The 22,065-nt window shown below is 43.2% G+C and overlaps 2 protein-coding genes and 1 long non-coding RNA gene across 4 annotated transcripts in view; 1 reads left to right on the forward strand and 2 right to left on the reverse strand.

The window, feature by feature from the left end:
* Positions 1-962: 962 nt before the first annotated feature.
* ROC3 (rotamase CYP 3) lies at positions 963-1,742 on the reverse strand. The gene has a single exon (XM_078592176.1). The coding sequence runs from the start codon at positions 1,691-1,693 to the stop codon at positions 1,175-1,177; it is 519 nt and encodes a 172-aa protein (XP_078448302.1). The 5' UTR covers positions 1,694-1,742; the 3' UTR covers positions 963-1,174.
* A 265-nt stretch (positions 1,743-2,007) lies between these two features.
* LOC144716904 (nucleoporin (DUF3414)) overlaps positions 2,008-22,065 on the reverse strand; it is a 37,415-nt gene continuing 17,357 nt past the window's right edge. For both annotated transcript variants that reach the window (XM_078592174.1, XM_078592175.1), the window contains 15 exons: positions 21,845-21,993; positions 21,229-21,372; positions 21,046-21,153; positions 8,967-9,077; positions 7,108-7,215; positions 6,910-7,020; positions 6,480-6,610; positions 6,182-6,388; positions 5,874-6,108; positions 5,418-5,525; positions 5,271-5,329; positions 4,692-5,076; positions 3,236-4,612; positions 2,310-2,520; positions 2,008-2,189 (listed from right to left, as the gene is read on the reverse strand). In XM_078592174.1, coding sequence (XP_078448300.1) covers positions 2,104-2,189; positions 2,310-2,520; positions 3,236-4,612; positions 4,692-5,076; positions 5,271-5,329; positions 5,418-5,525; positions 5,874-6,108; positions 6,182-6,388; positions 6,480-6,610; positions 6,910-7,020; positions 7,108-7,215; positions 8,967-9,077; positions 21,046-21,153; positions 21,229-21,372; positions 21,845-21,993 — 3,530 coding nt within the window. In that variant the 3' untranslated portion in view covers positions 2,008-2,103. The remainder of the gene's footprint in view (positions 2,190-2,309; positions 2,521-3,235; positions 4,613-4,691; positions 5,077-5,270; positions 5,330-5,417; positions 5,526-5,873; positions 6,109-6,181; positions 6,389-6,479; positions 6,611-6,909; positions 7,021-7,107; positions 7,216-8,966; positions 9,078-21,045; positions 21,154-21,228; positions 21,373-21,844; positions 21,994-22,065) is intronic.
* On the forward strand, positions 4,499-6,340 carry LOC144716906 (uncharacterized). Its single transcript, XR_013585019.1, has 3 exons — positions 4,499-4,639; positions 4,709-5,628; positions 5,900-6,340. It is a non-coding gene; the product is annotated as an uncharacterized LOC144716906 (long non-coding RNA).

Here is a 22,065-nt window from a genome sequence, read left to right on the forward strand (position 1 = left end):
CTTTCTTTTGATCATAAATTTAATGAATCATTTGGCTTTCTTATATATTTAAAACTCTTGACGTTGGTTGATGCTCGTGCATTATTTCATCTTGATCAGTTTTCTCTTTCTTTTTCTCATCTATCTCCAAGTCTAACCAGCTCGAGACTAATGGAATGTATTTTACATACAAAATCTGATTTAGAGATAAGGTACGATGTCTCATGATGTCTGTCCATGCTTCTTTTAGTAATGTGTAAGAAATGTTATGTTGGATGTGGTGCAATGATTGAACATAACCAATGCAAGCAAGGAAGTTGCATTATATGGGAGCTTCTCATTAATCAAGATGGAATTAATTGATTACTTTGTATTAAACAATTCTTTGCATCAGATCTCTATGGCTTTTTAACTAAGTCTTTGCTAACAATCAGGATCTTGGGACCATCCTAATCCTACAAGGGGGAAAGTAGAGAAACTTATTAAAAGATAGAGATAGAGAAAGATAGATTGGAGAGAGAGAGAGAGAGAGTGTGATGTGATGTGATGTGATGAGAAGAGAGATCGAAGATATATTCATTTTATTTGGACATTTTATTATTGTTCAATAATCAAATTGCTATATCCAATTCAAGCATCATTCTTCAACTAAAAGGAATGGAATGGCGGTGATGAGTAAGAGTGAGAGGCAGCGCTACGCTACAAACCCAGACTGATTCTTTTGACAGTGACAGAGATAGAGAGAGAGAAAGTGACAGAGAGATAATGAGTGTGCGTCCAAAACAGTATCAGAGAGATAAATATTGATATTTATATATTAACTTGACTGATTGTGCATTTTATGGTAGTGACCCCTCACAAGGGAATATGCCATCTCTTACAAAGATCTCTTCTTTGTCATTAAATCTGCTATGTTTCTTGGGTCCTCCCAAAGGAAGTGAAAAAGACAACAAAGAAGTGATCTTCCAATCGAAATTAGAATCTACGAGAAGAGAGGCGCCAGCAATTTATTCGAGTCTCTTAAAAAAAGGGCACTGATGATAACAGCGGGCTTCCAAAGGAGTAAAAAATATGCGTCTGGAAGCGACACAGAAAACGAAGACCCATCACGACAAAACTAGAGAAAACTCACAGAACGATCGAGACAACAAGAGAACAACACAAACACGGACGGGAAGATCAAGCGATGACGGGTCTAAGAGAGCTGGCCGCAGTCAGCGATGACGACGGGCTTGGCGGTCCGTCCGCTGGACGACCCGACCCGCTCAACCGCGCGGATGACGTCCATCCCCTCGACGACCTGCCCGAAGACGACGTGCTTACCGTCCAGCCAGCCGGTCTTCTCCGTGCAGATAAAGAACTGTGAGCCGTTGGTGTTGGGGCCGGCGTTCGCCATGGACAGAATCCCCGGGCCGGTGTGCTTCTTGATGAAATTCTCGTCCTGGAACTTGGCGCCATAGATCGATTCGCCGCCGGTACCGTTTCCGGCGGTGAAATCGCCGCCCTGGCACATGAACTGCGGGATCACGCGATGGAAGGTCGATCCCTTGTAGTGGAGCGGCTTGCCCGACCTTCCCACCCCCTTCTCGCCGGTGCAGAGAGCTCGGAAGTTCTCCGCCGTTCTCGGCGTTACATCAGCGAACAGCTCCATCACCACTCGCCCCACCGGAGCTCCGCCCACGGTCATATCGAAGAACACTCTCGGATTCGACATCTCCGCTCGATCAAAGAAAATTCAAAATTTGATCCGATTTAGGGTTCTTGCGGAACGAGGCGGTATTTATAGACCCCGCCGGGCGCTCCGATATTTCTCGCGGTTCATCCTGGCCGTTGATCGTGCCACGTGGCGTTAACTCGGGTTAGATTAACCGCGGTTACCCCGATGGCACTCTCCTCGTATTTCGTGGCGACTCGCACGTGAACGACCGAGTCTTTTAAAAGTATTACACGCGTGGGCGGGCCCCGCTGGACGATAAGACAGAAATACCCCTTTGCTCTCTTGTCTTTTTCCGGCTTTTGAAAAGTTGCTTTCTTGTGTTTTTCCGAAAAAATCCAGATATTTTGAGAAGATTAAACTATTTTCTAAAATATATATGGAGAGGAGAGGGGGGGGTGTTCATCTCCTCAGAGGGAGATTTTGGAGGGAAGAAGGGGCAAGATTTGGGCGAGCGACTCGATCGAGGGCTTCAGGAAGGGGCGCGCGTCCGCGGCTGCGAGATCGAGAGAAAGAGTGAGAAGGAATCGCAATTCGCAAGAACAATCGATGAAAGAAACGAGGAAATCGATCGATAATCGTCGACTTCGTCCGGTGGAGGAAGATCGAGATTTACCTTTGGCCAAAAGCCTGATTTCCTTGGAGAAATCTTCGGTTCTGGCCATGATCGGACGGATGCCGCAGACCTGGGAGACGCAGATCTCCAGGTACAGCGTCCTCTCCAGAATCCGCAGAAGAAGTCGGCACAGCTGCTGAGACTCGATCTCGATCTCTCCTCTCGTCTTGTCGCCCGCGCAGATCTCCGTCACGATGCCGATTGATTGATCCTGCACCGCGATTGATGTTCGTTATCGTACCTGCTGCCATTCGCTCACACCCGGATGACGATCACGAACGTCATCCATGGATGTCTGACGGATGATGGCTGACTGCATCGGTCAACGTCAACTGCCAGAGTCGCAGTCAACGTATTAACCGATTGTTCCCGTCATCGTCTCAAACCATCGTCATCCGAACGTTCAATTCCATTAGGATGGCGATGACGATGACGAAACCATCCTCATCTCTGAGGTTGCAAATATTTATGAGGATGTCTGCAATACTAAGGATGACAATGATGATGATGAAACATTCGGACTCGTCACTGTGGTTGCAAATGGTGAGGATGATGACGATCCTATGGATTAGGATGATGATGATGATGATGATGATGATGATGATGATGATGATGATGATGATGATGATGATGATGATGATGATGGTGATGATGATGATGATGATGATGGTGATGATGATGATGATGATGATGATGATGATGATGATGGTGATGATGATGATGATGATGATGATGATGATGTACTCCACAATGCTACTTGCGACTGATAATGAGGGCAATGATGATAGCAGGGACGATGAGGATGATGATGGCAAAATCCTCATCACTACGAACACGAATGACAATGATGATGACATAGTGATGATGATGAGTTTCATAATTGTCCGAAAACGCTAAACACCAGGGTAGGTTGATGCTGTTCTTACCTGTATTCCATGGAGGATCTCAGGCATCGGAAGTTCGGGGAAGAGCTGGGGATCAACATAGCCCACCTCCTCCGCTCTCTTCGCCGCCGTCGTGGCCTGGATACACAAGAACTCCAACAGATGAAACGCGATTCTGTACATGTGAATGGCCACGGTGTCCGAGAAACGGCTCCTGTTAACAGAAGAACTGAACCACCCTAGTATGCTACCAATGTAAGATGGTTTTTCATGGTCAAAATACTCCTCTTTAAGAGTTGGTGGGCAGAAGAGTGGGGGCTGGGAAGTCTTGCTTATGAAGGCCAGCATGTGGATCATTCTCTCTCTAAGTTCTGAGTTCTTCTCTCTCATCTCCAGCATCCAAAGCCTGTGATACTTGGCCAGCCTGCAGGTGAGCATTAAGGCCTGCTCAGTCCCCTTGAGGGCAGTCAGAGATGTCCTTGCCTTCTGGGTCCTCGGCTTCTTCTTGCTTCTGTCATCGTTGCTCGATATACTTGGAAGAGACAGATGGCCATACATCATAGAATCACTCCCTGGATAGAAATATCGGATCGCAGCGGTGACGAGATCTGAACACGACGAGTCATCTCCCAGGGAGACGATCATGGACTCGGTGAAGGCCACGGCCAGACACCAAATGCTGCCGAGATCTTCGGACAGAGAGATGAGTGTCTTCAAACACTGAAAGAAGTCGGCCTTGTAGAGCATCTGGGCACCCCCTTTCAGACGGGCAAGTGTCAAAAGAAAAGATGGGATTACATGAATGGAAGTAAGTCTGTCCTTGGTACTTAAGTTATGGATAATCAGCTGAAGATGAAGGTGGTTCTGAAGAACAGGTAGCCAGGAGGTGGAGGTCAAAACGGGGCCCTTGACTATAAGGTCAATAGCAGCCAAGGATAGGTCGGATAGCATGGAATTTTCGGCATACTTGCATAAGATTGGCAACAGCCCCAGGCTAAGGAGAGATACTTCCGTGTACTGTTCATCATCTGACTTCAATTTGACGACGAATATCCGGTGAATTGATTCTAACACTGTCAGGAGGAGAGTGAGGGAAAATTTAGTTGCATTCTGTGATATCTCCGACTGAATGCAATCGCTTAGCCTCCGCAGGGCAATATCCGAGGTTTTGAATAGCAAGATGTAGATGGGTAAAAGTTGAACTCTCGAACCGATGATGGAAAGTGATTTGAAGAGACTGAGCAGCAATTCTACTTGGATAGAGAGAAACTGCAGTGGTTCTTCTGACGGGCTCATCGCGAAACTTGGGGCATCTCTTGAGGACTGTATACACTGGGACAACTGTTCTATGCTTGTCTGCAGAAACTCTTCTGATATACCATCAAGGAAAGAAGCAGCTTTTGGTTTTGTTTTTTCCATCTGCGCATGAAGGACATAAATTACTAGGTTAGATAAATACTTTTGCTAGTTAACTTATTTACAATTTTAGGTGGCTTACATATTTCATGCACACAGATAGAAGGCTGGTCAGCGCCCCGAGACTCGACTTTTTAGAGTACGCAAGGAACTTTTCAGAGTTGGCAAGATGCATGAGAGACAGCACAGTTTCAGCTTGAGGTTTACAAGATTTCCAACTGCCGTGTTCCCAAAGATCTAAGCCCAGCTCTTTCCGGAGACGTGCAAGGTCAAACATGTAATTGTCGTCCTCGGATTGCCACGTGTCCCCGTCACGCCTGCACGTATATTTCTTGAAAGGATCTACTTCCAGAAGAAATTGAAACACCTCCTTGAAAGGCCCAGGGGCAGTATCACGGCCTTCTAACTCCCCTTTCATATGGTAGTAAAGGTCGCTCAAAACCAGCACGCTGACGTCAGTCTCCTGGCTGCAGACAGAACCAAGTTGCAATTTGCTTCAGGAGGAATTTATTCCAAAGGAAATATCAAGAGAAATCTGTTTAAATGTTAGCCTGTGCAAACAAAGTTTGACAAAAACGGAGGCCTGCAGGCATTTAAATGGAAATATAGGAAATGACCAAAATGCCATGGAGGGGTTGAGCTGAAATCAAATGTGGAGTACCTGTAACGACGCACCGCATATTGTTCTAGCAAAGACAGGAACCCCGGGTGATTCTTTAACTGCAAAATTAAAGGGAGAAAAAACGATTATAAGAGAATCTTTAAGAAGAAAAGATTCTGGAAAGCTGTAGATCGACTAGGAGAAAACCTTCTTGGAAACTGAAAGTATCTGTTGAATAAGCGATAGAGACAGGCTGCCATGATCTCCACTGGATATCTTACCCATCATGCGTACAAAAAGTAGAACACCTTCCATCTGGAAACATTGTCATCTCATGTTAGTATATCCAAAAAATTCCAAAAATTAGACAGATGGCAAAGACTACCAAAGCTCCAAACAGCCCCGGACTTGGATTAATGTAAATTTGGTGAACACTTGAATTTTTGTACTTTCCTAGTCAATGTTCATATCCACAAGGTTGAATCAATTTATTAATCTTTAGGGAGCTTAAATATTTCGATAAATAAATTCGCTGATGCCACCAAACAGATTACGAGATTTATTCATTTTATCTGCAAGTAAATTAAACCGATGCCAGCCAGCAAACACTGTAAAACATGCATTGGTGAAAATCAAATAAAATCCAAGAACAAGGATATTAACCTTGGCCGAATGGACTCTCTCTGCAGGGAACCTGCAGGACGAGAACAAACTGGCATAATTTTCTAGGTGATGGCGCACAAACCAGCCAGAAACATCCTTTGGTTGAAATGCCTTCAAGCTTCCGGAGGACTCTGACGTCAGCAAATTGTTCGTCGCTTCGACATCTCCAAGGATATCTTTGTGAAGAAAAATGTCACGAGCAATAATATCTAACATGACAGCTTCACAACGGTACCTGGCATTGGCGTTTACTACATAAACTTGAATGAAACAAAAGATCCCCGTCGAATCAAAGAAGATACCCGTACCGGTATGATTTACGCAGAAGTCCGTCGTTGTCGTCAGGATTTCCTTCCGGAGGGGAACTTTCGGATGCCAATTCCACTTTTGGGAATGATGAAACTTTCCAAAAACTAGGATATTTTCTTGTATTCTCCAATATCTGAACGTACTGGATATTTCCTTTCCACAGTGCTCTCAAGACATTAAGTACACACAGTAGCAAACGTGGAGACCTGAATTAAAAGATTAACTCCCTTAGTATACATTCCATGCAGGACATAAGAAAATAATTTTTGAAGAGGTTGGATAAATGGATCCCACTACCTTTCGTAAAGATCATCTGATTTGTCCAAATATTGTAGCAAGGATTTTAAAAGGCCAGTTCTTGTAGGCTGTGTACCATCCGACGTCGCCAACTCCTCGAGGGGTGAAAAAATGGACATAAAGAATGCAGGCTGCAGTATCGTTTGTAAGACATGAGATTGCAACATTAAAGTGAACCAGGATTCCAAGCCAAAAAAAGGGTCGCCACATACATCCATTCAAAATCTAAAAAAAATTAGCAATGAATTTTTCAGAAAATCATAGGCTCCCTTTGAAAATACCGATTGGAAATGATCAGATTGGATAGATTCCAAACATATCAGATGGTACCAGAAGTGAAAAAGATGATCTAGGGTTGAGAACTTTCACTGTTTGCTATTTGGATATAAAAGAAACATTGAGAAAAAAAATCTCATTCAGAGGACGAAACCTGAAAATACGCTGCAGATGTTAAGAGGTTCATGACAGATGTCAGTAATTCTTCACTTTTTGTCTCTCCATCGATGATAATTTTATGCATTGAAGTACTGAGCTCCTGAAGCTGAAATCCGATGGCCCACGTTGTATTCACAAAAAGATGGGATAAATATAATAAAAAAGAAGCAAATAAGCAGAAAAAAACATGAACCTGCGCGTCATCTAAAACATTGAAAATATTTTCTGATGAATATTGTTGCACTGTTGGAGAAATAGAGCACAAACGAGAGAGAAGTCGGGCAGCTGATACCTGTACATCCTGAAAACCCATTCACATTCAAAATTACATTCTATGCAGGTAGATACGTTCCCAAGAACAACAAAAGACTCACAAAGCAATGATGTGCAGCGCAGAAAGTACACAAAAAATCCCCAACAAAAAGAAGGAAAACAATCAGCCAATCATTATCAAACGTGACTGACTGGTTTTCTCCCACACTATACCTGACGTCTCCCATACATGTTTTTCAAAAAAAAAGGAAAGGTAGTATATCTGCAGGAGATGATGAGATGACAGAATGATGGGAGGGGCAGATGGAGAGTGTAAGAGAAGGAGGTGAGAATAGAAGTATTACAGAAACCATTAGAGATCTCTGGTAGGTCTCCAACAAGAATGACCCTGTAAGAATAGAGAGATAGAGAAAAGAAGAGAACTAAATGACAAAAGGCCCATTTAGCGCCTGTGCCCTTTTGGGATGATCTACAGAGTCATAGCAAGTTCTTGACTACTCCTTCGGGGAGAGCTACAAGTATTTAAAGAGAGCTACCAAGGGAAGTTCCATAAATACCCTTGACTTATCATGTGGAACCATAGAGGGAAAAATACCCATGACATAAGGTTAGGGATTGTATCAAAGGAGTTCAGAACTTTGCAGTGTAAAATGAAGTGTTCAAGAAAAGAAAATGAGAGAAGAATTTTCTTTCAAAAAAAAAAAGAGAGAAAAGCATAGGAAGGACACTATTACCCTGGGAGCGAATAGACAGAGATATGGAGGGTGATAGCGTATTATTGACCCCCAACTCAAAACTCTGTTGATCCCAAATTTTCCTTGGGAACTGAGTCTACAAGTTCACGGTCTCACTGCTGACTTTTGAATTCTCTTTAGTCAACTACTTAGCAGAAGGACATATTTACACTAAAATACAATAGTGCTGCAGTGATCCAAGAAGAGAGTAGACTGTCCATGGTGAAGGGCAAGAGTGGAATCAGAATATATGTTGACTCTTCACAATCCAAGGTGGAATAACTTTCTCTTAACCCTGAGAAGCAAGGGAATTCCCCTTGGACTGTGAAGAAAATCTAGTAAACCGTGATACAACCAGGAATACAACCACTCAAGTCATGCACGGCAATTTCGTAAGCCTGATTCCTAGGAAGCAAAATTTGGAGAACAAGGCATGGTATGTGGAGTCTGTTGGAGATCATATGTAACCGTTGCTTCCAAGGTAAACGTCACATGAGATTGATCGAGGTAGAAACACAGATGGTGGAGAAGAAAAAGTCAGAATGGTAGAAAGAGAAATAAACGCATGGCTTTGTTATCATTTAGTTTAGGTCATATATACAGATAGGTCATATAAAGACTAGCCCAACGGCTAGTGCATTGAACTATGTACCCTGAGAGCTGACACCCATTGACAGTAACCATTATGCCTTTTGTTAGGATAACTTCCGTTCAAGTTCTCATTCCTCATGGAGATTGCAGTATTTCGTCAGTGTTTTTGAGAGTTTGATGGACAGAAGTCTTACACTGAGTTTAAAGTTAGATTAGTCTGAAAAAGAAACAGGAAAACGATTCTAGTAGTGTAGCAGATGAGCGAAGTTTTGATGACTTCGTGTCATGGATTAAAAAAAAAAAGTCTTCTCAGATTTATAAACTTATACCCTTAAACAGCATTTTTATTCCTTTCCGAAAAGGAAACGATAGAACCTTAATTAAATTGAGAGTACCGTCTAATTTATGGGATAAACTCACTGCGCCTAGAAATAAAAGACAAATGCAAACTCACATCGTCAGGAAAGAAGGAAATCAACGAAGCGGTGGCTGTAATCACAGGAACTGACTTTGCAGATGGTGTCAACAGAGAATTAACAAGAGTCGCTATGTCTGCACCAGTGCCCTGGAGTCACATTAAAGAAAGGAACTTATCACCAAAAAAATAATGGTCATCACTAAATACAAAACCGGAAACATCTATCAAGAAATAATAGGGCAGTATCTACATGTGGAAAACATGATATATCAGAAAAAAATAAAGTTCCTATACTAACAGACAATATAAAACTGGCTCAAGACATCACAATATGTATCCCTGTTTTTGAAGCTAGAATATAATGCTTGACTAATAGGCAACAGAAATCTGGAAATCTGAAGTGTCAGTTAGCCTTCTCTTAGTATTGAGAAATTGGATTAAAATACGGCAATGTTCAGTTATTCCATTGTTACCATTTTTCTTCGATAATGCACGTGAGATTTTGCGGTAATATCCTTTGGAGGACTTGTTGGAAAAAAGACAGAGGAGTTTGCCTGGGCCACCAGATTGCGCCCCAGTGACTGTTGGGCCAGGCCCAGCATAAAGTCCCATGAACCCTATCTCTCTCCCTCTCTTTCTATTTTGGCTATAAGTACCCTGTGAGGTCTACTTTTGTTCTATTTTATTGCTCTCCTGTAGGGTTCCCCTGTGGGATCCTGTGAACAGATATCAAATCCAGGTTTAGAGAAGCAACCACTACCCTGCACAGAGCCGAGCCACCCATTCTGCACCTCACCACTCTGCTCAACGCCACACTACTCCGCAATGCAGTGTCACCCTGTCCTGACAGGCAAAACCTCCTGCAACGATATGGCAACTGTGCACTGCTGGACAGTGCCATCCTGCACCACATGCATTGCATTGCACCTGGCCACACCATGCCATACCATCCCATTATGAGTTCAAGAGGCTCTCGAAATTCACTCCAGATGTTCCCTGCTACTCCGCAAGTACCAGAACCTTCCTCAAGAATTTAGGGGAACACAGTAGAATAGTGGGGACTGCTGACTGTTACGATCCAGTAAGCCCACTAGGGGCATTTTCGTCTTTGTACATTTCCTAGATGTTTCCTTTACGTATGTAGCCCTCCTTTTTGGAGGGGGGGACATGGATTATTGTGTTGTTTCCTTCTAGTAGTAGTTCTCTTCTCTCCCTCAATGACGTCCACTCCGTCGAGCCCTCCAGTGACGTCCACTCCGCAGTCTCTCCGACCGCTCTTGACCCTTTCGGCGACGTCCACTCCGCCCAGGTTCTCCCGTCTTCGAGACGATCCTGACTGGGATCTTATAACTGACCAGCGGCCCCCCTCAGGGGCCTGCGCCAATAAGCAACCCAGCTCCCCACCAGCCACCGAAGTCAGAGGTCTGCCTGACATGAGCAGAAATTGAGGAGCCTACAGCATGGGTTCTGAGTACAACAGAAATTGCAGACCTTCTATTGCAAGGACCATTTTGGCCTGGAACTTCGTTCTAAAGAGGTCAACATCATTATGATTCACTGACAATTCTCCGGAAGAAAGAGTTGACCATCACTCCTTGGGGCGGACAATGAGGGTGCACACGACGAAGAGATTCACAGTGAGCACCGGGATTTCTCTCCACATTGGCCCTGGCAATTCCACAGCCTGATGTCATCCAAGTTCAGGGCATCCTCCCCCAGACAAAGGTGCCCACCCTCACTGATACTGGGGCTACCCAAATGATTTTGTGCAACCAGCTTTGTTGCTGCTTTTGGTACTGGTCTCACCGTCAAAAAATTCCATCATCTTGGGAGACATTCACCTCTAATGACCTTTAACTGATCTAGTTGGAGAGCATTGACCTGATCTTTGGAACCCAATGATGGGTGGGCCCATATTCACATAGAGTTCCTATTCCGTTTAATGTCCCAAGTCACTCTCATCATGTTGGAAGGGCACTAACCATTGCACAGACTGCTGCAACTGCCATGCACTTCACTGCAACTTTAAGACAGGGATGTTGGCACAGCTCATGCACACACGGGTGAAAAATATATCACAGTCCATCCCATTAAAAATCCCTGATTTTAGAAAAATATATCAGTTCATCGCGAGTCACATGCCATCCTGTATTGTCATCCTCTCATCGTTGTCACATAAGATCTTGCAATTTAATTCACAACTTTCACGAGATAAATTTTATTTTCAGGTTCCCTCCCTCTCTCCCTCTCTCTTCTGTGCAACCACGGCCTTTGTCCTTTCTGTTGGAGTCACCCTTCACACTGATGCCGTCTCCGGCTCCCTCTCTGACTCTTTCTCTTGCTCTCTCTCTCTCTCTTTCTCTGGCTTTGTCTCTCTCAATGTCTTGCTCTCTCGACTCCCAACTTCTCATTGTCACCACCAAAGCCAGAGCTGTCGATGCCTCTGCCGCCTGTGAACATGTGAAGGGAGGTTTGCGGAGGGAGGAAGAGTAAGGGAGAGATAGAGTGAGGGGAGAGAGCAAGAGGGCTTACTAAAAAAAGTTGTCACCACAGTCATTGGGACATGATGTCCAGTCAGATCACCTTTCTGAGCCCCTTGTCATCCATCACATCATTGTCATCCAGACAACTTGTAACATCTTACATCACCGTGAAAGATTCCCAATTCCAATAATGTGACCGCCACCGCACTCTTGGGGACTGCCTGTAATCCTCCGATAAATGGTATTGATTCTTAGGTAAACTCACCAATATGGGCCTGGGATATTTCAGCACTCAGTGAGAAAGTGGCAGTCGACCCTTTCTTGGGCAAAATTGCCTGGGCACTTAGGGACGGTTCATAAGTACCACCTCGCTACTCCATGTGCCAGGGTGTCCTCTGTTAACCCAAAGTCCCTTTCCATTTTCTGTGTCACTCCTTCCCCTTTATAATTTTTCAAAAAAAACTCCTTCCTCTGTATTACTCTATGGGCTGATGTAACCCTGTGGACTTAATGTTATCAGAGCACCTACGGTTCTTACATCTAAATTTCTGTCCAGCCCCTTCCTGAGGAGGGGCTTAAGAAGCCTCTGTAATAAGTAAGCTGGGCCTCAAGGTTAGGCGCCTCCTCTGCCAGGATCTCTTCTGCTCGAGGAACCAACACTGGATCATATCAGCATTACACGCACTTCCCTGCAGACGTCACCCTTCAAGGTTTTCTGCAGTCAGGGTACACTGACGATTCTCAGAGTAGGTTCAGGCCCTCTCTTCTGCATGATCTCTACCAGAATCGCATGGAGCGATATGGCATAAAGGATCTCCAAAAGGAGTAACCGTGGAAGGCCCAAAATCTGATGATGTGGTTGGCTACCAAGCGCAGGATGTGGAATTCCAGGAGGGTGATCTGTTTACATCTGCTTACGCTCATACCATGTGCTTCCTAGCACATGTCCCCACGAGAAGATGGCCCCAAGTTATTCGGGCCTTAGAAGATCATGGAACAGGTCAGGGAAGTCACCTACAGGTTGCAGCTTCTGGAATCAGCCAAACTCAAGAAGACTGATGCTGACGCAACTAAACCATGCGTAGGAAAGAAGGGAATATCGCATTTTTTTCCTTTTATGGTCATGCTGACGCAACTACGGTTTCCTCTCCAATGCAATATGTGAGTTTTGGTATTTCTTCTTTATCTCAAGCTGACTCAAAGGGCAGCAGGCTCCTCTTGCTTCCCTGCCTCTGTCTCTCTCTCACTTGTACAATATATCTTCCTGGTTCTCCTCTCTTACTTCTCAATCTTTGTACTCAACATTCTGTCAGAGCTGTTGAAAAATATGTGTTGAATGTATGGGCATAATAAAGCCCAATAAATAATGTAATATCTATCGGGCTTAAAATAAAAGCCAATTATCAGTATTGGGCCCATTACCCGATTTGAAATATCAAATCGGGTAAGCCCTAACGGCTAGTTTTCTAGCCGTTATGAACGGCTAGTTACTACCCTATAAAAGGGATCTTCAAATGTACTTGTAAGTTAACGTTTTAATAAATGTTTTTCTTGTTCTTCACTTTGTCTCCTTCTCATTCGATCACACTTGCAAGCTACTAGAAGATTTGACAATATGTGCCACATTAGTCATAGCCCAAAGACATTAGTCCAAAGCCCAAAGAAAATGGCCCAAATCCAAGAGAAGTTCTATCGGGCCCACTAGAAGAAAATATCAGGCGATGGTGGGGCCCACCGCAAAAGCTAACGGCTAGTAAGAACTAGCCGTTGGGCGACTGCCCAGGCAGCTGCTATAAGTACTGGATGTAGATCGTTTTTTCATGTATTTTTTTAGTGAAATAATATTATCTTTCTTTTCTTCTTTCTCCACTTTCTGTACTTCGACGATCTTCAGTATTCTTGACAAGAGCAGTATCAATATCGATCAACATTGCGAGCATTAGGTGTCCTAATGCAGAATGGGATTCTGCAGGTGTGGCAGGCGATCAGGCTCTCATGGGGCGGTCGCCTCGTCACACAAGCTGTCAGTAGAACAGTAAAGGCATTGGTGGTGGTATCATTCCTCAATCTTTTGATTACAGCCAATGCAGACACAACGAGGTGGCGGTGACATCATTTGGATATCTGTTGCTATCTCTTGATCCCAGGATGAATGGATATAGGGCATATCCAACTTCTGGTGGTTACCCTCATCAGCTGCTGCCATTGGTGCTGACTCGGTGTTATGTGCCAGTACCGCCGCAGGATGTATCAGCAGCCTCAGCAGCAATCAATGTAATGTCTGCAGTTGGGCATTGGGCTAGGACTCTGGTGACCATACAGAGTGGCAACCATGTCAATCTCAGCATGCAATTGAGGAGTAACTTCTAAATTTCTTCACCTTGTTTTACATTCCGCTTCTTCTTGGCATTATTAGTACCCGGTTGTGGATCTTTTGCTTTGAGCTTCACTTTCCAGACTCAAATAATTCAAACCCCCTGTGGCATGGTTCTGCCTCGTATGGTGCCCCACTGATGGGCCAGCAGCTTCAGCTTAAAAACTGGAATTAAAAGATCCTACTAAAGTACCACCAGCCACTGCCACAGAAGGCCCCCTCCCATGTGGAATTAGCAATCCCAACCTGAGGTGCCAGTCCAGATGGCCCCCCTGCTGCAGCCAGTCTGGCTGCCTTTGCAGCGCCACCGGGCGTCACTGGCAGGGGCCTCTGCTCAAGTGCATCAACCTGTATCATTGGATGACATACAGAGACTGTGGATTACCAATATCCGGCATTGGCTGAGGGAAACTTGCATCCAGAGCTATTTGTCCAGCAGTCGAGAGGTTACAGTCTATGAATGCCGGTTGATTTCAGGGAATCTCTGTAACACAAAAACGAGGGCCACTAAAGTTCCTTTTTATTTTCCATATTACATACCATTCTATCCTGTCTTAAAAATGTTTATTGTATCTAGCAGTTCTGACATACACAAACTCTAGTGTACTGTTTATGACACGAATAGATTGAAGCGTGCATTTTTATTGAATATCCTGTTGGAAGCTGATATGTACTTTTCAAGAAAGTACCAAAGAAGGAAAAAGCAGGCGGGTCAACGGACTGTTGACCGGATGACCTGACCAGGGCATCGACCGTATAAATAAGAGGGAGTCATGGTCGGGGGAAGGGGGACGTTATTCTTGAGTCAGGCCTGCGCGGTTACGTTGCTGGAGGACCAGAGACGCAGAGCTACACCGCAGATCTGGGAAGGGGATTGCCACGACGAGGAAGGAGCTCCGTCACGGGAAGGGCGAGCCGTCCTATCATCAGATTCTGCTATCTTTCTATCTCTATTCTCTCTCTCTCAACATCGGATTCAGACTCACAATTGGGGAATATTGGCAAATTCTTGAGTTTCTATTGGAGATAATTCATTGATACAACATAGGTGTGTTAAACATCTAATTTCATCCTTTTCTATTTTGACACACATGTAAAAAGGTGGGCCATGAGTTATAAATGGCCCACCTATCTCTCTCCTACTTTCTCTTCCTTTTTCCTTTCTCTTTTCCTTCTTTTTCTTTCTTTTTCTATCGCTCCCAAAGAATGACCTTTTGCCTTAAAATAGCCGTTGGGGCAACGGCTATATGACCGTTGCCCCCAACGGCTATCTTGAGAAAGCACTTAGCCTATAAAGGAAAGTCTTTCCCAACCTGTTTATATGTGAGTTTTTTCCCCTTTTCTCTGTATCAAAAATCTCAATAAACTTCTTCTGCATATTTCTCATTTGTCTCAAAAAGGCCTCATTTGTCCTATCTGTTCCCAAAGGCAGAATTCTCTGCATTCTTCACATGGTATCAGAGCAAGGTTGATTCATTCAACCTTCCCTGACGAAAGGAGCTCCATAGTCTGCAAGTCTGCAAGTCTGCAAGCAAGTTCTATCATCATATGGGAAAAAAGGCTGCTTCCAGGAAAGTTTCCAAGCAGGCCAAAGCTTCTGCATACAGCTCGGAAGAAGAATCCTCTGCAGACGAAGTGCTTCATATATATGATTATACTAAGAACAGACTGGTCATACCAGATCTGGATCTTAAGTATGATGGTACAAACGGATATAGTTGGATGAAATTGACCGAATGGTCACTGGTCGCCGCTTCATGGGTGACCATCTTACTGATGATTCACCACCTACCGATAGGCTCAGATTGAAGCTTTGGCGCAGAAGAAGCATACATCACCAACTGGATGGTGAGAAATATGGAGGTAGAACAAAGAAATCAGTATTATCTAATGGATGTTGTTGCAGATATATGGAGGGAAATCCGTAAATCCTGTGCAGAAATGCAAAACGATTGGAGGGTGTATGACCTCCTTCTTCAAGTAAAGTTCATCCGGCAGAAGGAATTATCAGTAGCTTCATATGCGTCCCAACTCAAGGCAATATGGAGGGAAATTGATCAGCTATGGCCAGTCTCAATTCAGAATCTCGAGTACTGGCAAAGGGAGATTAAAGTAAGAACACTTACCTTCCTCATGGGCTTAAATTCTGAATATGAAAGTCTCCGATCCCAGCTAATCCATCGGAGAAATTCCCTACATTGGAAGAAGCGATCTCGGAGGCAACAAGTGCCGATTGTAGAAAGAAGATCAAGCCGCCAGAAGGCCAAAAGCAACAATTATCGACTGAGCCCTCTGTCTCAGTAGCACATGCCGCTAAAAAAGAAGAGTCAAGAGAAAAATCGTCTAAGCACGTGTCTAAGGAAGCAACCGGCACAGAACCCGTAGTCTGCGCCTACTGCACCAAGCCAGGACATCATATTAAGGAGTGCCGGAAGCTGGCATGGAAGGAAGACCTCAAAAAGAAAGGGTTATGGAACCCAGGAGCAAAGAATAAAGCCTATGTTGCATCCTCCAGCAGTCAGGTGGGAGAAGCACCAAAGAAAGAAGAAGGAGATATTCAAAAGCTCATAGCTGAAGAAGTCGAGAAAGTATTCAAGAAATTCAGCTCCACGTCTCGCCCAATCAGGTGAATATAAAAGTATTGCATTTACTACATATGAAAATCTTCAATCTCATGGATGGATAGTAGATTCTGGAGCCACAGATCACATGTCACCTGATAAATCATGCTTTGAGGAATATAAAGTAATAGATGATAATCATGTTGTCTTTACTGCCAATGGTGGGATTCTAAAAGTGGCAGGAATTGGGAAAATAAAGATTAAAGATGTATTACTACAAAGTGCTCTTCATGTACCAGGACTTAAAGCCAACTTGTTGTCACTACAACGACTAGTGGACGACACAGGTTGAGATTTATATTTGACTCATCTAACTGTTTTTTGTGTGAAAAGGAAACCGGCCAGAAGACTTTATCTGCTAGAAGGCAAGGGGGACTCCTGCTAGTGGACGGACTAGAAGGACAGAGGACTCTGAAGATGGTTCTCAACACTCAGTCAAGAAACAGTATTTTCTTACTGCACAGGAGACTTGGACACCCTTCCTTTCATCTTCTGAAACAAGTGTACCCTGATTTGTTTAAAAACATTGATATCCAAAGATTGGTTTGTGAGTCTTGTCAATTTGCCAAGCATAGAAGATCTCATTTTTCAAGAACTGATCATAGGAAGAAATTTCCATTCGATATGGTTCATAGTGACGTTTGGGGTCCTTGTTCTACTACAGGAAGATCGCAGCACCGATGGTTTATAATCTTTGTGGATGATTACTCAAGATATTCCTGGATCTACCTGCTTAAACACAAATCAGAAGTCCCAACCGTGATCATCCGATTCATCGAGTTGATCAATAACCAGTTTGGGAAAAGGGTTAGAATACTTCGATCTGATAATGCAAGGGAGTATTTCAGTTCTGAAGTTAATCAATACATGAATGATCATGGAATTATCCATGAATCCTCATGTGTGAACACTCCTCAGCAAAATGGACTTGCTGAAAGAAAGATTGGGCACATTATGTCTTCAGCCAGATCTCTATTATTTCAAGGAAACTGCCCCAAGACTTATTGGAGTGATGCTGTGGCTACTGCTGTACATCTTATCAACCGAACGCCATCTAGAACCCTGTCATTACTGTCACCGATTGATCTATTAGCCTCAAGTCACCCAGAATTATCTCTTCATACAAATTTGGTTGCTAAAGTATTTGGGTGTGTAGCATGTTTATTCCCACTTTGCAGGAAAATTGGACTCCAGAGCTTTCAAGTGCATTTTTGTGGGGTATTCATCTACTCAGAAAGGTTATGTGTGTTACCATCCTCTTACTAAGAAAACATTTGTTACCATGAGACGTGAAGTTTGATGAATACAGCATGTTCTACAATGAGGGACATCGATCTGACTGTTATTTGGAAGTAAATGAAACAGGAACAGATTTAGATACGGAAAATCTGGGATTTAATCCATCTGAAAATTCCTCTCCAGCTATGGATCGAGCGGAAATGGCTGAAGACAATCCAGAGTTAGATGGAGAACAAGAGTTTACTCAGATGGAGAACGAGGAAGATACTCATGAAGACCTTTCGGCACCAGCTAATCAAGGTTGGTCTATTGCCATCAGCAAGGGTACTCGGGAATGCCGCAGTAAGAAATTATATCCCATATGCAATTATGTGTCTTATGATCGTCTGTCCTCAGGTTACAGAAAGATTGTTCAGGTACTACTGACCACTGTCATTCCAAGAAATGTTCAAGAAGCTATGTCTCAAGCCGAATGGAAAACTGCTATGGATGACGAAATGTTGGCATTAAGGAAGAATGGTACATGGGATATGGGCCCACCCAGAAGGAAAGAAATTGGTTGGTAGCAGATGGGTATATACGATTAAATATAATTCAGATGGCTCTATTGCAAGGTATAAAGCTCGACTGGTGGCCAGAGGATATACCCAGTCTTATGGAATAGACTATCATGAGACATTCGCTCCAGTCGCCAAGCTGAATACAGTAAGATTAGTAATTGCACTTGCAGCCATGCATCAGTGGGATCTTTCGCAATTTGATGTTAAAAATGCATTCCTACATGGAGAACTGCAAGAAGAGGTATATATGGCTCCTCCCCCCGGTTATCTATTGCATGAAAACTCATCATATGTGTGTCGCTTAAAGAAATCTCTGTATGGATTAAAGCAATCCCCAAGAGCATGGTTTGAGAAATTTTCATCTACTCATATCAGTTGGATACTCACAAAGTGAGGGTGATCATACCCTATTCTTCAAACATGGCCAAGACTCCAAACTGGCTATTTTAATCGTCTATGTTGATGATATTATCGTTACTGGCAACGATATCAAGGAAATTGGAAATCTAAAACGTCATCTGACCAGCAACTTTGATATTAAATCTTTAGGTCAACTCACTTATTTTCTTGGTATTGAAGTAGCTTATTCCAGGAGCGGCATTGTCCTATCTCAACACAAGTACGTCCTGGATCTACTCAAGGATACAGGTAAATTGGATTGTAAGCCAGTAAGCACTCCAGTGGATACAAATGTCAAACTTCAAGCCAAGCAGAGCGACAAGGACGACCCCATCGATAAGACATCATTTCAGAGATTGATTGGCAGATTACTCTATCTAAACCACACAAGACCAGATATATCCTTTGCTGTGAACTCTTTAAGTCAGTATATGTCAGATCCACGACAGTCTCATCAGACAGCAGCTGACCGTATTCTCTCCTATTTGAAAGGGACAATTGGGAAGGGTCTTCTATTTCAGGCAGGGGGAGACCCTACGGTTAAAATCTTCACCGATTCAGATTATGCAAGCTCTCTGGATGATAGTCGATCTACATCTGGATAATGCAGTTTTTGGGAAGAAATTTAATCACCTGGCGTAGCAAGCAGCGGGAAGTCTCAATATCGAGTGCTGAAGCAGAACTCAGGGCTTTAAAGAAAGGTGTTTGCGAAGGAATGTGGCTTAACGATATTCTAACTGATTTAAAACTCATTCCTCCAAAGCCAATCATCTTATATTCTGACAGTCAATCAGCTATTGCTATGGCCAAGAACCCGTGCATCATGATCGCACGAAGCATGCAAGAATTGACAGACACTACATCAAAGAGAAGATTAATTCTGGACTCATCAGTCCAGAATACATACCATCACCGCAACAGGTGGCTGACATTCTGACCAAAGGACTACCAGGAAGACAGTTTCAAGATTTGGCGTCCAAGTTGGGCATGATTAACATCTATGCCCAACTTGAGGGGGAGTGTTAAACATCTAATTTCATCCTTTTCTATTTTGACACACATGTAAAAAGGTGGGCCATGAGTTATAAATGGCCCACCTATCTCTCTCCTACTTTCTCTTCCTTTTTCCTTTCTCTTTTCCTTCTTTTTCTTTCTTTTTCTATCGCTCCCCAAAGAATGACCTTTTTGCCCCTTAAAATAGCCGTTGGGGCAACGGCTATATGACCGTTGCCCCCAACGGCTATCTTGAGAAAGCACTTAGCCTATAAAGGAAAGTCTTTCCCAACCTGTTTATATGTGAGTTTTTTCCCCTTTTCTCTGTATCAAAAATCTCAATAAACTTCTTCTGCATATTTCTCATTTGTCTCAAAAAGGCCTCATTTGTCCTATCTGTTCCCAAAGGCAGAATTCTCTGCATTCTTCACAAGGTGTATCAGAAGCCTATCTCAGAGTTCGTCGTTTCAACCTTATTAAAATTGAAGAGATTTTCCCCCAGGTATGGAACTTCTTCTCCGCCAAGTTAGGTGATGGTTCAGTATTTCTGGTCACCACAAGGCACGTTGCGTGAAGCATTTCTTCACTTATATGCACTCACACAGAGCCCTAATGTCAAGGCACAAGACTGTTGGGATGGAGTGTGGAACCTGATGTTAGTTAGTACCCTGTCAGACCAGAAGGTTACAGAATTCCTGGACATGCAACAGTCCCAAGCACAGTTAAGCCCAAGGGGAAACAAACAAGATGGCTGGACATGGGTCAATGGCTCTTTTTTAGTCTGAAAGGCATACACGAGGATCCGAGAGGGGCAAGAGGAGCACCTGACAATCATCCGGGAATGTAGGTTTATTTGGCGGCAAAAAGTCCCACAGAAAGTACTGATTTTTGCATGGCTTCTATTACAGAGAAGACTAGTGACCTAGGGCTTTCGCAAAAGGCTATACCCAGATACATCATCAGCATGTGTTATGCTCAAGAGGGAAAGAAGACTACCAACATCTAGTTTTTGAGTGCCCTTTTGCTCACACGGTTTGGGCCAGCCAAGTGATATCAATGGTGGATGTGAATCCGGAAGAGGCTTTTTGGGGCTCAATCCAAAGTTGCAATGGTAGAAGAAAGGAAGAAGGTGGGCAGGTACTGGCAGCACTTTGGGCCATAAGGTTGCGTAGGAACGAGGTACCATTTATGGAAGGACGGCTTCTACTGATGAGATTATCTATGAATTGGAGGGACTTAAGGCAACCTGGTTTCCTTGGGACGTGGTCAGAGAGAGGAGGGTTTGAACATGTTTAGATAAATCGAGATTGGCCTGTACGGCTACTAGGAGGGTCACCAACTCATCGGGTGATCATCCCTTTTAATGTTTCAAAAAAGGAAAAATTGATGAGAAAGAATGAACCAAAGGTAATTCTACTTTCAAAAAAGACAATTTCATTATTATACCTTGATAAGGTCCATTAGGATGGAAGAAACCGCGTCTAATGCAGAATGTATACAATGAAGTAAGCTTTCAACTTCTCTAGAATCACATAGACGGCTTGTACATAGGCTCTGGATTTCCATGCCTGAAGTTAATACCATTGAATGGAAGGAGCTTATGGGTAAAACGTCAAGGTACAAGCTAACCTCCAAGGTTTTTGACTTGATGCAAATGACCCGAGTAAGCATGCTGTGGACAGAAGAGTCACAAAATAATAGTTCTCGCAGTAGAGAACTAAGTTTAGATGAATCCTTTGAAGTCGTAATGTAGGACTTGATCAATTCAAACACCTGAAAGGTAAAGGCAAACAATATGAAAAATAAGAAAGAGAAGTGATAAACATGCCAAACACGGAGAGGAAAAGTGACAAACATGGAATCCAACCTAAGAAAATAATACAGCCATCATTTGACTAAATTTGTCAGGAAACAACCCTTCCATGAAACCCCCAATATTTCTTGTAAAAAATAAGATTCAAAAAACCAAAGCGATGATTTAATGAGAAGTCAGAAAAAGTGATAAATTAGACAGAAGTAAAAGTCTATGGACCGGTAGGGTGATAGAGGGAGTAAGACATCACAAAGAACAGAAGAAATATTACACTAAAAATTGGAATGAATAAGGATGTCAAGCGATATGGTATTCCTCACAAATATATGCACGTTAAGGTACCACTTAAACATATCAAGATTAATCCTAGATAAGCCATTTGACTTATATGATACTTCACAAAAATCTCGAAGAATAACTGAAAGACCGCACCTTCAGTGACACTTTCCAACGATCAGATCCATACTTGTAGTTCCAGTTTTCATGATTCACCAAGACATACTGAAGCGCAAATATTAAGAGTGATGATAGTAAGTCATTCTCCGATCCAATTTCAACAAGCTGCTTGCTGAAGTCCAAAACTGGAATAATCAAGCAACAAACCAATGTTAAAATAGATAAAAATGAAGATTACATGATTCTCGTAATGGATA

The sequence above is a fragment of the Wolffia australiana genome, chromosome 2 (assembly GCF_029677425.1).
Source record: "Wolffia australiana isolate 7733 chromosome 2, ASM2967742v1".
NCBI classification, from domain to species: Eukaryota; Viridiplantae; Streptophyta; class Magnoliopsida; order Alismatales; family Araceae; genus Wolffia; species Wolffia australiana.

Coding starts and splice junctions, on each gene's coding strand:
- ROC3 (XM_078592176.1), bottom strand. CDS start 1,693: ATGTCGAATCCGAGAGTGTTCTTCGATATGACCGTGGGCGGAGCTCCG.